The sequence below is a fragment of the Musca vetustissima genome, unplaced genomic scaffold (assembly GCF_032173495.1).
Source record: "Musca vetustissima isolate MV318-11 ecotype Yass unplaced genomic scaffold, APGP_CSIRO_Mvet_v1 utg34763, whole genome shotgun sequence".
Lineage (NCBI taxonomy): Eukaryota > Metazoa > Arthropoda > Insecta > Diptera > Muscidae > Musca > Musca vetustissima.
In genome coordinates, this window is record NW_026879410.1 from 111,789 (window position 1) to 127,785 (window position 15,997).

Consider the following 15,997-nt stretch of genomic DNA (forward strand, 5'->3'; position numbering starts at 1 on the left):
TTTTTAAACATACATTATTTTTTTTAATATTTTGTCACTGCCTATTAAACAATTCCGGGAAAAATATTCATAGGTCCTAGAAAATTTTTTTTATAAAATCATGGATTTTTTTTTAAATCGATTTTCTAAATTGATGTCAAAATTTCATTATTTTTAAAAATTATTTTATAGGACTATAAACATACGGGAATTTTTTTAATTCCTAGATAGAGATTTTTTTCACTGATCTAGACGAACTGACTAGGTCACTGAGTCTATATAGACGAGGTGAATAGGTCATTGAGTCTATATAGACGAGCTGAATATTTCAGTGAGTCTATTTTAGTGAGTCTATATAGACGAGCTGAATAGGTCAGTGGTTCTATACTGACGAGCTGAATAGGTCAATGAGTCTATATAGACGAGCTGAATAGGTCAGTGAGTCTATATAGACGAGCAGTGAGTCTATATAGTGAGCTGTATAGGTCAGTGAGCCTATATGGACGAGCTGAATAGGTCAGTGAGTCTATATAGACGAGCTGAATAGGTCAGTGAGTCTATACAGACGAGCTGAATAGGTCAGTGAGTCTATACAGACGAGCTGAATAGCTCAGTGAGTCTATACAGACGAGCTGAATAGCTCAGTGAGTCTATATAGACGAGCTAATGAGTTCATATAGAGGAGATGAAGGTCTATAGACTCAAATCGATTTTTTTTTAAATAATGTTTTCAAGAGATTTATATAAAAATGGTGCCACCATTTATTCCAGGCCTATGGACAAGTGTTACGTTTTCAAAATATTTTTGAAAACATTACAAAGTATGGGCATTTTTAAAAGAATTCAAGTAGTTTTTAATTTTTTCCAGAATTTTTTGAACATTTTTTAAGACTGAAGAATTTTTTAATAATTCCGGATCATGTTGTCCTGGCTTTGAGAATGAAATATCGATGGTGAAAAATTATTTAATGGAAGCCATTAAAATATATTTTCAAAGTTAATGATTATTTTCTTTGACATCTAATACTTTTTTAAGATTCTAAATATTTTTTAAATAAATAAAAATTTATTTAAAAAAATTTATATTTAATATAATTTTTATTATTTAAATCTCTTTTATTTCTTGAACATTAAAAAAAACCCCTCCTCTCCACATCATTTTACATTTAAAATCCCCACCTTTAATTAAAACATCCCATCCCTGAGTGTATAAACAGTTAAGTGTTTAATGCATCCAATTAAAAACAGAGCGCCACACCATTGTCTTTATATGGCATGTGAGTGTAATGAGAGAGTACAGAGATGGTCATGCTGATGATGACAATGATGAACGACGACGGCGACGCCGTCGTCCATTCCTTTTGTGTTGCAACTATGAAGTGTTAACAGTAATTAATTCAACAGCAGTCGATGCACACAATACGAATGAACGAACGAACGAGTGGCCGACGGGGACCGATCGTCCATTGGTCATAACGAGGATATGAGAGTGGTGCATGCAAGAGAGTGTGTTGGTTGGTTAGTTGTTGTTGCTGTTGTGTTGTATAAAATTAAACATGAATAGCAACTATAAAAGCGTAGAAGAAAATAAACAATAACAATAACAGAAACATCACAAATGACATGGTTTGTTATTTGTATAATTTTTTTGTTTACAGAAAACTATTTTCCACACAATACACAAACGAGTGTGTGTGTGTGTGTATATTAGCAGTTTGTAAATTTGTATAGGAAAAATATATGGAAAAACAAACAAAACGACAAGAGAGAAATTAAATAAACATTAAAGAAAAACAATGTTATAAATCCAGAAACAACACAGGTAGTAGTTGAAATGGAGGGGGGTGGGGTACAGTTATTAAAGCTAGCAATGTTCGTGTTGCGAAAAATCCCCTCAATCCCCTTCCCTAGCAAACGATGGAGTGTTTAATAATAAACTGCCAATGTTATGGTAAATTAAAGAAAGAAAAAAATCTTGCAACAAATTTTCATGAGAACAACATTTTTCTCTCCCCTCCCTAATCAAACCATCAACAAAATGTAGCAGTCAGCAAAATCAGCAAAAAAATAAATAATGGCCAAATAGAAATACCGACAACATGTTCCACATGTTATGTTGTTTTATGGGTTTGCTGTTGTTGTTGCCGTGGTATCATCTTAAAGAGAAACGTGTAACATGAATACAGTGGCAAAAACAATTCCATCACGAAGTCGATCAACCTGCTTGCTGGATGTCTAAGTGATTGATACAAACAGGCAAGGCAATACTAATAAAAAATTAAAACAACAACAACAAAAACCGGCAATATTAATAAAAACCAGCAGAGACACACGCGACATGTTCGTTACATATCCTAGGGTGGCTGGATTGATTGACCGACCGACGACCACCACACATAAGTATGAGAACATAGCGGGTTGGCAGGCACACACACACGACACACAGCAAGTACATTGGGTATAACTGAACCGGCCGGTCAATTAACAAAAACAGTGGTTTTAATGAGGAAAATAACTAAAGGGGGCTAAAAAAATGCAAGACTTCGAGTATATAAACGAGCTGAATAGGTCAGTGCGTCTATAAAGATGAGCTGAATAAGTCAGGGAGTCTATATAGACGAGCTGAATAGGTCAGGGAGTCTATATAGACGAGCTGAATAGGCCAGGGAGTGTATTCAACCCGTATTCTCAAGACTTCGAGTATATAAACGAGCAGAATAGGTCAGTGCGTCTATAAAGATGAGCTGAATAAGTCAGGGAGTCTATATAGAAGAGCTGAATAGGTCAGTGAGTCTATATAGACGAGCTGAATAGGTCAGTGAGTCTATATAGACGAGCTGAATAGGTCAGTGAGTCTACATAGACGAGCTGAATAGGTCAGTGAGTCTATATAGACGAGCTGAATAGGTCAGTGAGTCTATATAGACGAGCTGAATAGGTCAGGGAGTCTATATAGACGAGCTGAATAGGTCAGGGAGTCTATATAGACGAGCTGAAGAGGTCAGGGAGTCCATATAGATGATCTGAATAGGTCAGGGAGTCTATATAGACGAGCTGAATAGGTCAGGGGGTCTATATAGACGAGCTGAATATATCAGTGAGTCTATATAGACGAGCTGAATAGGTCAATGCATCTATATAGAAGAGCTGAATAGGACAGGTAGTCTATATAGACGAGCTGAATTGGTCAGAGAGTGTATATAGCCGAGCTGAATAGGTCAGACAGTCTATATAGACGAGCTGAATAGGTCAGGGAGTCTGTATAGGCGAGCTGAATAGGGATGCCCTGGAAAAAAATCTTAAAAAAAATAAATTCAATATCGTAGTAGGCCTAGAAAAAATTCTTTAAATGAAGACCTTTAAAAATCCACCCCTCTTGGAAGCCTTTTGACACCACTGTTCCCAAAACTTGGCGCCAGTTTCTTTACCCTACACAGTTTTCCACGTTATCAAATTTGTAACGTATGTATCTTTGCATAGAGCGCAGTTGTTGTTGTTCTGGGCATGATAATTTCTGCAATAGTGGCAAAAAAAATTGTTTAAAATGTGCGACACAAAAGCCAGACCAGGCCAAACAGGCAGGCTGGACAGACATCACACAAGTGTTGTCTGTCCCACACTAAACACTGATAATAAGATGTTGTCAAAAGTGGTAACCCAACACAATTTTGAAGGGAGGGCAGGAGCCAATCAGCAAAGAACATTTTTTTTTCAAGCTAAAACTAGATATGACCCAATACATTAAGTCGTGTAGAACTACTTGCAGCCGGTGGTAGTCTGTTGCTGCCTGGTAGTTCACTTATGCGATGCGATAACACATTTTTTTCCTGCGTTATCGGATTACATGCGAACGCAGAAGAAGAAGAAATCAGAGGCGCGATGTGGTATTTTTGTTTGTCGGTTTGGTTGGTTGTTGCGATGGAAGCTTAAACAAGACCGGTTCACTTGTGTGTAGAAGCTTTGATGTTGCAAGGAATAACATGTGCGATTACACATACCAGAAAAGAAGAAAATTATGAATGGTAAATTTGAAAATAAAAAAAATAGACATGGGAATTATTATTAAATTTTTGGATAGATTTTGTCACACATTTTTCAAAAATTAGCTGACTTTATATGAAATTAATGAGGCGATGTAATCAGTGTAACAACATAACCTTAAAATTATTAATATGAGTTCACTTTCCATTACAAAATCTTCAATTTTGCCCAGCTGAATTAGGTTTCTGTTGGGAAATCTTCAACTCAGCCCAGCAGAATTAGGTTTCCATTAGGATATCTTCAATTCAGCCCAGCTGAATTATGTTTCCATTAGGAAATCTTCAATTCAGCCCCGCTGAATTAGGTTTCCATTAGGAAATGTTCAATTCAGCCCCGCTGAATTAGGTTTCCATTAGGAAATCTTCAATTCAGCCCCTCTGAATTAGGTTTCCATTAGGAAATCTTCAATTCAGCCCCGCTGAATTAGGTTTCCATTAGGAAATTTTCAATTCAGCCCCGCTGAATTAGGTTTCCATTCGGAAATCTTTAATTCAGCCCGGCTGAATTAGGTTTCCATTAGAAAATGTTCAAATCAGCCCCGCTGAATTAGGTTTCCATTAGGAAATCTTCAATTCAGTCCACCTGAATTAGTTTTACTATGGAAAATGTTCAATTCAGCCCAGCTGAATTAAGGTTTCCATTGGAAATCATCAATTCAGACCGGCTGAATTAGGTTTCCATGAGGAAATCTTTAATTCAGCCCAGCTGAATTAGGTTTCCATTAAGAAATTTTTAATTCAGCCCAGCTGAATTAGGTTTTCATTAGGAAATCTTCAATTCAGCCTAGGTGAATCAGGTTTCCATTAGGAAATATTCAATTCAACCTGGCTGAATTAGATTACCATTGGGAAATCTTCCTTTAAGCCTTGCTGAATTAGGTATATTTTAGGAAATCTTTAATTCAGCCCAGCTGAATAAGGTTTCCATTAGGAAATCTTCAAATCAGCCTAGGTGAATTAGATGTCCAATAGGAAATCTTCAATTCAGCCCGAGTGAATTAAGTTTCCATTTGGAAATCTTCAAGTCAGCCTAGGTGAATCAGGTTTCCATTAGGAAATATTCAATTCAACCTGGCTGAATTAGATTACCATTGGGAAATCTTCCTTTAAGCCTTGCTGAATTAGGTATATTTTAGGAAATCTTTAATTCAGCCCAGCTGAATAAGGTTTCCATTAGGAAATCTTCAAATCAGCCTAGGTGAATTAGATGTCCAATAGGAAATCTTCAATTCAGCCCGAGTGAATTAAGTTTCCATTTGGCAATCTTCAAGTCAGCCTTGCTGAATAAGGTTTGACACATCAAAGAAACTCAAAATTTCAAATTTACCTACAATTCGGCTGTTAAAACGCGCAAAAATACTTAAAATATCGAAAATCGGAGGTACGGTCATAAACGTGAACCGATACTGAGATTTATCACTCAATGAGAACTCCAAATATCAAATTACAGGCAATTCGGTTGAAAAACCTGTGTAAAATCATTGGATACCGAAAATCGGAGGTACGGTCATAATGGGGGCTATATTAAAACGTCAACCGATACTGATCATTTTTGGTAGGAAGATTTATCACCCAATGAGAACTCAAACCAAATCGGTTGAAAAAACGTGCCAAAAATACTCAAAATATGAACAGATATTGATCATTGTCAATAGAAAAATTTGCCTCCCAATGAGAACTCAAAATACCAAATTGCAGTCAATTCGAATGAAAAACGTTCCCAAAACCATTAAAATGCCGAAAATCGGAGGTACCGGCATAATGGGGGCTATACCAAAACGTGAACCGATATTGATAATTTTTGGTAGGTAGATGTACCACCCAATGAGAACTCAAAATGCCAAATTACAGCCAAATCGATTTTAAAAACATGCCCAAAATCTTCAAAATTCGGAATGATGATGGGTACCGTTATATGGGGACTATACCAAAACGTCAACCGTTATGCATAATTTTTGGTAGGAAGATTGGCCACCCAATTAGAACTCAAAATATTAAATTACAGCCAATTCGATTGAAAAACATGTCCAAGATCCTCAAAATTACGAATAATTGGGGTTACAGTTATATGGAGGCTATCCTGAAACATAGACCAACATTGATAAATTTTGGTAAGAACATTTGCTAACCAATGAGAACCCTAAATACAAAATTACAGCCACATTGATTATAAAGAGTGTCCAAAATACCAAATAATGGGTGATACCGTTACATAGGGTCCACCCCGAAATATGGGCCAAAATTGACAATTTTTGGTAGGTAGATTTACCACCCAATGAGAACTTAAAATATAAAATTATAGCCAATTCGGGGTCCACCCCGAAATATGGGCCAAAATTGACAATTTTTGGTAGGTAGATTTACCACCCAATGAGAACTTAAAATATAAAATTATAGCCAATTCGGGGTCCACCCCGAAATATGGGCCAAAATTGACAATTTTTGGTAGGTAGATTTACCACCCAATGAGAACTTAAAATATAAAATTATAGCCAATTCGATTTAAAAACATGTCCAATATTCTCAAAATTGTGAATAATGGTGGGTGCGGTTATATGGAGTTATCCATAACAATGGACCAGTATAAATAATTTTTAGTATCAAAATTTACCACCCACAGAGAACTCAAAATATCAAATTACAGTAAATTCGATTAAAAAACATGCCCCAAATCCTCAAAATTCCGAATAATGGTGGGTACGATTATATGGGGGCTACCCCTAAACATGAACCAATTTATATAATTTTTAGTATCAAGTTTTACCAATCAAAGAAAACTCAAAATATCAAATTACAGCCAAATCGGTTTTAAAAACATGCACAATATCTTCAAAATTCGGAATAATGATCGGTACCATTATATGGGGACTATACCAAAACGTGAACCAATGAGAACTCCAAATACCAAATTACAGCCGATTCGATTGAAAAACATTCCCGAGGATCCTCAAAATACCGAACAATAGTGGGAACAGTTATATGGAGTCTATTTCAAATCATGGATCAATATTGATAATTTTTGGTATTGAGATTACCTACATAATGAGAACTAAAAATACCAAATTACAGTCAATTCGGTTATAAAGGGTGCCCAAAATACCGAATAATGGATGGCACCGTTAAATAGAGTCACCCCGAAATATGGACCATTATTGGTAATTTTTGGTCGAAAGATTTTCTAACCAATCAGAATCCAAGAAATAAAATCACAGCCCCTTTGGTTGTTGTTGTAGCAGCCCTATTGCTTTTACACAATGGGCCGAGGTGACAGACGTTGGCCGAGTAAGTCTCAGATCGTAGACCCCTCTGTCGTGGAAACGACAGCCCATTTGGTTGAAATCCTTCCCTAATCTCCCCGAAATAACGAAATTTGGGAGGTACCGTTATAAGAGAGCTACCCCGACACATGGGCCAATATGACTAATTTTTGGCATTGAGATTTTCTTGCCCACTGAGAACTCAAAATAACAAATTACAGGGAATTCGTATGAAAAACTAGTCTAAACTTCCAATATACCGAACATGGAAGGTACCATTATTTCGAATTTTGTATTCAGATTTCTTTTAAATATGTTATTAGGTTATAACATCCTCAATTATGTTATTAAGTTATAACATAACCTTAAATTTGATTATTACATAACCTCAAATCTGAGAAAGGAAATTGATAAATTTTTGTTGTATTTAATACATTATCAAACATATGAAAATATTTCAAAACAAATTTAAAAAAATCATCAGAATACTTTGGACTGATTTTACCTGCATTCTCCAACATAACCTCAATTAAAGGAGATTTTTTTCGAATTAAAAAATAAAAGAACGTGGAAATTTCTTAAATATTTTTTAATTATAAGAATAAAAATATATTTAACAATTTAAAAAGGATTTTTATTATATAAAATAATAATTGATAATGATATTGCAACATAACCTCAATTATTGCAACATAACCTCAAATATACGTTCCTTTTTTTCGAATAAAATCTCTTGGTACAAAAATTAAATTAAATTTTAAACAGAATGTTCTTAATGTTTAAAATTATTTGATATTCCAACATAACCCCAAATATTGCAACATAACCTCAAATATAAGTTCAGGTTTTCGAATAAAAACCCTTAAATTCTTGATACAAAATTTTGTAAAGAATTTTAAAGTCAAAGAGGGATAATTTTTTTAAAACATTTTTAAATTGCGCTCTAAAAATTATTCCCAAAAATTGAGAATTTTTCAAATATTTTTTTTTTTAAATATTTCACCCAAAATTTTCCATATTCCTTATTTTAAATATTACAAAATAATTCTCTTAGAAAAAAACGGTTCTTCACTTACCTTATAATGATGCCACTGCTTCATTAAATGTTCATAACACAAATGACATGCCTGGATCATGCCACGTGGATCCATGGGACGCGATCTGGCCGGTCGTGGATGCATATCATAAAAGATGGGAAAATATGGACGATCCACTTTATCATCTTTGGATTTGAGAGTGCTAATTTCAATTAGACTACCACGACGCTGTTCCTCTCCACAGGCATAACACACCTCGGTGGTGGAATTTTTATCGGGCATTGATAAATCCAGAATGCCCACATCAACCACCGGTGGAACTGGGGTGGTATTGCTATTATTATTATTTGGCATTGCCGTTGGTGTTGAGGGGGCTGAGGATATGGTATTATGTGTGGCTCCCGCACCCGTTGGATTTGGTGGTATTGAAGATGGCCGGGTGTTACGCAAATCCAAGACATCTTCTGTTTCTCGTTCCCGTTGCAGCGATGAACTGTAGTCAACACTATAGGGGCTGGGGGGACAATGTTGAGGTGTTGTGGTACGCCCGGCATTGGGATCTGAGGGTGACATATCCCTTGGTGGTGGTGTGGGTTTTATTTGATAATTGTGCGGTGCATTTGGGTCCATATTCAAATGTGGAGCACTGTTGTAGTGGGATGGTGGTGTAACACCCTGACCATAGGCATTGTGCAACACCGAATTGGAATAGGATAGCTGACCCAATTTCAATTTGTGATGGGCAAATGATGAGGGTTTAATGCTCAAGCTTTCAAAGGCATTACCTTGTACACTGGAGGGCCGTGAAGAGGGGGATGGTAACTGTAAATTACCACCACCCTCACGTGATTGTGGCCTACTCAAGGATTGTGATCTTTCATTGGGATTACGCGAAAGAGAGAGTGGCGAGTTTCGGGTATAATAATCTTGAGCGGTGTTGGGTGCTGGGGAGGGTGAAGAGTTCCGAGATAAAGAACCTCCTCCTTGTCCACCGGCCATTTGTTGTGGGTGTAGTGAGTTGGTATTGGGATTCGTTGTAGCATTATAAGCTGATTCATTGCGATAATGTGGTGTGTTGTTGTTGCTGTTCCGACTATAGCCATAAGGCATTTGTGGTGAGGCGGCATGTTGCTGACGATGTTGTTGTTGCTGCTGCTGTTGTTGTTGTAATTGCTGTTGCACATTGTCATTAGCTAGGCTAGATTGGGCTAAATGCTCGGCACTCAGACCCAACATTTGGGCAGCATATTCACCCTGTGTGGCAATATCAGCCCCTATATAGGGTTTATTATCTACCCTTTTCATGTGATAGATTCGCTGTATGTGTGGCTTCTTTTCCCTTTCATAGGCATTCCATTGTTCATTAAGCGATAGATAGCAGAGATGACAGGCCATAACATAGGCTTGTTGCCCAGAGACTTGGGGTACTCCGGTTGGAGGTTCATGACGTTCCAAAAATGGGAAATAGGATTCTTGAGGGCGTTCGTAATTGGGTTTTATACGCAACATTTGATAGGCCCCTTGGCCACCGCAAACATAGCACAAAGGCATTGCCTCGGCGGAGCGATAGAGATGATGTTGTTGTTGTTGCTGAAGCTGCTGATGTTGGAGGTGTTGTTGTTGCAGCTGATGATGGTGATGGGCGGCCACAGCGGCAGCATAATGTTGCTGCTGCTGTTGTTGTTGTGCCTGCTGTTGCTGCTGATGTTGTGATGAGGCCGATGGAGGCCTAGATTGCTCCGCTTGTTGCTGCTGCTGTTGCTGTTGGCTACTTTTAAGCTCATTTTTAATATAAGCCTTGGCCTTTTCCATTATTCACTAAGCTGGCAAAGCAATTCTCTTAGTCTCTACCTCTGCTTCCTCTCTCTGCAAGGTAGGTAAGAAAGAATATTAATTAATTAAATCCCTTGCAACAAATTAAGCCATCAAACATACCTGGTGTGTGTGTCTGTGGTTCCTCCGGGACCTCCTATTATTGGACCATAGACCTGGTTTGGCAATTTGTTATCCTAAACAGCCAATTCATCTATCCCGGCACATTTGAGGCACTTGTGTGTTGTGGCAATTGGATACAGCTGTATATACATATATCTGATGGGGTGTATGTGGAACTATGTGTGTGTGCGTGTGCGCTTATTTATGTATGCACTCAATGCACTCTGCTGGTTCTACTGCTGCTGCTGCAGATGATGGGTTGGCTGGCTGACTGGCAGGCAGGCTGGCTGGTCGGTCGCTTGGTTGGTTGATTGTTTGGTTTTGGTTTGGCGATCAATGTTGATGGGATGAGATGACGATGATACGAATTTTGACGATTTGCTGTTGTTGTCGTTGTTGTTGCTTTTGCAAAATTTTATATATTTATTTTTCTACACTGAAGCTGATGCTGCTGCTGCAGTCGTAGTTGTTGTTGTTGTGATACGAAAATTGTTTTATTTGATATTTTTATTGGTTTGCAATTGCATCGACGAAGCAGTAGCCCACCCAGAGTGTAGAGTTGATGGTGGTGTCCTCGTTGTTGTCATAACGTACTCGAATAGATGGTTGACGTCGTTCGAATGCAGCCAGCCAGGCAGGCAATTTGTTGTAATGGAAAATATGGAAGAGGAGGTGGAGGAGGAGGAGCGTGTGGAGGCCACAATGCAACACAACTGCTGCAACACACTGCTGCTGGTCAAGTTCTAAATTGTGGTTTCTTCCCGAACGAATAAATACCGATTCAAATTTGTTTTGCAATTCCTGCTCAATCTTGCTGTCTCTATTTCCACAAAATAATTTTCCGATTATTATTCCAATTGTTCTTTACACACAAAAAAAATCACAACACGACTTTCAGACAGACGGACACACAAAACGTCGTAGTACGACAGCGGGAACCTTGCTCCAATTTAACAAAAAAAAAAAAAATACGAAAAACGAGAAAATACAAAAAAACTATATAAAACGAAACTTTTCACCGAACGTCGTGTCCCTAAACACACAAAATATCATCATACAATTGACTTTAGTTGTTGTTGCTACTACTATTTTTGTTGTTGTTGCTGCTGTTGTTGGTGTTGTCGGTAACAAAAAAAAATTATTTAGCCTTTTTTTCTGTGCGATAACTCGCTCGCTCGTTGCACTTCAATTTTGGCCTAGCAAAACAAATCCCGTTTTATTGATGCGTTACGCTCACTTCGTTGTCTAAATATTGCACGACGGCAAATGTCCGATATTCTGCGGTATTATTCACAAGATTTTTGCAATATTTTTACAATTATTTCCATTAAAAATTGAGAAATTAATTATGGAACAACAAAGAACCGAGCCATACTGATTAGGGATCTATAGACCGATTTGCCAATAATCGATTAATCGTTAAAGGTTTTTGGCAATCGATTTTTTCTTGCAGGTGCATTTGTTGAGCTCTATTGTATAGGGTGATGGAAATCGTTTTTTGCTATTTTGTGGGGTGTCGATAACTAGGAATAGAGTGCTAGAAATCGAAATGGTGCAGAGAGCGATAAATTAAAAATAAATTGTAATTTTAGGTAAATTACAGCTGTATTTCTTTAAGTAAAATAAATAAAAGTTTGACGTGTTTAGATCATAACTTCTAAATCGAATCGATTTGTAAATCTAATCAAAGTATTTGATGTAATTTAAAGCATACTTTTAGGAGAAGTGTATTGGGGATTTAGGATAGAATTTTGAATGATTTTAACGATTTCAATTGGTAAACATTCGACGTTAAAATTTACGACATATTTGAAAATCGCGACAGATAAGCCGTTTGTTGTTGCAGTAGAAGCTCCGCTGATTTTACCCTGCTTTTACAAGAAACAGAACGATCGAAGACAATTGAGTTTATGCGTGTCAAAATCATGTATGAAAATATTAATTATTGGTCTGTTCCTGTACTGCAAGAATCTATGAGATTTTACTATTTTTTCCGATATCATAAAGGAAAAATGTGTTATCGTAGTAAAAAATAGTAGATTCTTGCAGTACGGAACAGGCCATATATTACCTTATTCAATTTCAATTAAATTAATTATTTAAATTATTCAATTATTCCATTAATTCAATCAAATTATTTAATTTCTTTAATGTTTAATCCATTTCGTCGCACTTATTTATGTTTTAAATTATTTGTGGATTATTTTGCTTTTAAATGTCATAGACTTTTCACGACCCATTTTTGGGGTATATTTCGCCTTTGGGGTAGCCTCGATGAATATCAAATCATGTGTGTGACATAGAAAATCTGTCAATTTAACTTTTAAATCGAATCGATTTGTAAATCGAATCAAAGTAGTTAATGTAATTTGAAGCATAATTTTAGGAGAAGCGATAATATTTTTTTTTGTGGCAAAAGCAGGGTTTATTGGGGAGTATCTCGATTTAGGATAGGATTTTGAGGTATTGAGTGGTAATTGGGGTAAATTCAACTCAACAGTAATTAAATCGAGGTCAATTTATGTAAAAAAAAACTATTATCTAATTGTCGAGCAAATCGAGATATTGAGCCGTAAATCGATGTAAATTCAGTTCGATAACAATTCAATCGAGCTCAAATTTATCACCATAAAAGCTATTTTCTAAATGCGCTTTTTGTCCAATCCAGTAATTCGGCATTATAGCATAGAGCGAGTTTAGACTACAAATCCACTCGATAACAATTCCATAGCGTAACAAGCCACCTTGGAAACAAAATTGTAATCAGCTGATAGCAATGCCCTACCTTTTAATAAATATACCATATTAAAATCTCCATAGTAAATTACTTTGTTTGCCAAGAACTGAAAATGTTTCTGTTGTATACTAGAAATTAATGTAAAAAAACACTTCGTCGAGCATCAAGCCCACCCATTCCCTTTGCTACGTCGGTGATTATATATATTATTTAGATTAAGGGGACCTCCCCCATTCTCGAATTTTAATTTTTCAAGATTTTTTGCCGTCACTTGATGCAGACACAATAAATCGGCTATGTCTTCAAGAATTCTTGTGATTTTCACTTGAAATTTTGTAGAAACCGAGAATGGAGCTAAGCTATTATTACAAAAGTATCTTAATTATTGAACCATTGTCGTATTTCACATAATATCAGCTGTTTTTATATGAAATTTGAGCAAAAAAATATCAAGCCAGTTTAATACGTCGCCATGCCGCTTTATTACTATTTCGATAAGTCAAAAATGTCCAACTCAAGGCCTATAAATAAGGTCACCCAGGGAGACTAGCTGGATATCAGCTACCACTCAAGTTTGCTGTCGAAATGCATTATTGTGAATTGACTTTCATTATAAAAACGTAAACAAAGTCCAAATTTTTGACATTAGACTTGAGAAAAAACACCCGTTTTCCGATTTCGATTGCTACCTGGGTGTCCTTATTAATAGATCTTGGTTCAATTATAACGTGGACAATGTTGTCAATTACCACAAAGTATTGTCTTGAAAAAAGGTTTGTTATTAAACATGTAAATTTCAATTTAATGGACTATGATTTAGGCTATTATTACAAAAGTATGTAAATTATTGAACCTCCATCCTATTTCGTATAATAACAGCTGTTTTTTTATGGAATTTGAGTAAAAATTGTCAAGCCAGTTTAATACGTCGCCTTGCCGCTCTATTTCTATTTCGATAAGTTAAAAATCGATTTCCCAACTAAAACGTGTAACAATGTTGCCAACTACCAAAAATTGGATTGTCTTGACAAAAGGGTAGTTCACACCCTGTAATTGATCATTTGATTAACCTAATTAATAGCGGAGATTAAATAAAAAAGGTTTTAAGAGATTTTAATATTCCTCGCTGCAGCATTAAAATTAAAAAAAGAGATTTTAATGGAAATATTGAATAGAATAAAATGTACCGTCAATATATATATATTTAAATAAAAAACAAAAATTGATAAATAATAAAATTAAACAATAAATGTTCAAATACTTCAACCACAATTTTGAAAAAGAAATCGCAGGATTTCGTTTATTTTCCTCATTATTATTTACGTTGAAAAATGTCAATTTTTTTCATTTCACTTTGACTAGACTCCATGGCATAATTACAGAAGGTAGCCTCATTTGAGAATTTGATGATGGCTACTCTTTTTAATTTGGAATTCATATATCAATTTCAAATAAAATGAAAAATAAATTCCATAAATTTTTATGTATGTCGATTGGCAAATTTTAAATAAAATTTATTTTCTAAAGCTGAACACTGCGACGAAGTTTTAACCATGGTTGTTCCACCTTATATTTATAAGTTTTAGAGCCAGGGAACTTCAAAATATTTATAAATTTATATTATTTAGCGATTTTTGCCACTGAACACATGATATGAGTACATTTCGAAGGAGGGTATTTTCATTTAAAATTTGAAAGTTGAATACTGTCAAAGGCAAGTTTATGAAAAAATTGGGAACATATGACTGCATGAGACTACCTTGTATAATTATGTAATGCTTACAATATTGGAACAAACCAATATATGTCAATTAAATCCTCATAGAGGTGGTTAACCCGGAAGAAAAGTTCTAATGTAAATGCCGTTTTACATTGTACAGGATTTCGTTAACCCAGTGGTTTTAATTTGTCAATTTCATTGCATGTATGTCCTCATAAAGTAGGTTAACCCGGTAAAAAGTTCTAATGTATATGTCATTTCTGCCTCCTCTCATTTTAGTAATAATTTTTTCGTAATTCCTATACCTATGTTTACATCAAATGTGTTTTAATAAAAACTATATTTTATTGTTAATTTTCCTTACAATTAATAGCCTAATAGTTCACCTTAAAGCAGCTTTAATGAAACACGTCATTGTCAACTTTCCTATATCTCAACCATGATGCAATCATATCAAAACAAAAAACATTTGGTTTTATCCCGACCATAGCACAATAAGTAGGAAGTCCATTTAGCGCAGTTGATGTCTTGATTAACTGTCAAAGTGGGTAATTTCTACTTGTATTCGATGTGCAATGTTTCATTAATCAAAAACGAAAGTTAGAGGTTCGAAGGCGATCAGATGCCGCTCTAGTTCTAACCATAAACGATGCCAGCTAGCAATTGGGTGTAGCTACTTTTATGGCTCTCTCAGTCGCTTCCCGGGAAACCAAAGCTTTTGGGCTCCGGGGGAAGTATGGTTGCAAAGCTGAAACTTAAAGAAATTGACTCAATTGTCATATTTTTTGACTCAACACGGGAAAACTTACCAGGTCCGAACATAAGTGTGTGATAGCTCTTTCTCGAATCTATGGGTGGTGGTGCATGGTCGTTCTTAGTTCGTGGAGTGATTTGTCTGGTTAATTCCGATAACGAACGAAACTCAAATATATTAAATAGATGCTTTAAGGATTATGTGGTTGAAGCTTTTATTGCCTTCATTCGTAAAGTGGAGCCGTACCTGTTGGTTTGTCCCATTATAAGGACACTAGTTTCTTAAATGGACAAATTGCGTCTAGCAATAATGAGATTGAGCAATAAAAGGTATGTGATGCCTTTAGATGTGCACGTGGGATGCACGCGCGCTACATTGAAAGTATCAACGTGTATTTCCTAGACCGAGAGATCCGGGTAAACCGCTGAACCACTTTCATGCTTGGGATTGTGAACTGAAATTGTTTACATGAACTTGGAATTCCCAGTAAGCGTGAGTCATTAACTCGCATTGATTACATCCCTGCCCTTTGTAGACA

The 15,997-nt window shown here is 35.9% G+C and overlaps 1 protein-coding gene across 1 annotated transcript in view; it reads right to left on the reverse strand.

Annotated features, from left to right (window-relative positions):
• The window catches only part of LOC133324309 (uncharacterized), an 85,255-nt gene extending 75,130 nt beyond the window's left edge, over positions 1–10,125 (reverse strand). Inside the window, exons 1-2 of the mRNA XM_061533155.1 lie at positions 10,033–10,125; positions 8,353–9,987 (exon numbers count right to left, since the gene is read on the reverse strand). Of these exons, the coding sequence (XP_061389139.1) occupies positions 8,353–9,987; positions 10,033–10,125 (1,728 nt within the window). The remainder of the gene's footprint in view (positions 1–8,352; positions 9,988–10,032) is intronic.
• Between the last annotated feature and the right edge of the window lie 5,872 nt (positions 10,126–15,997).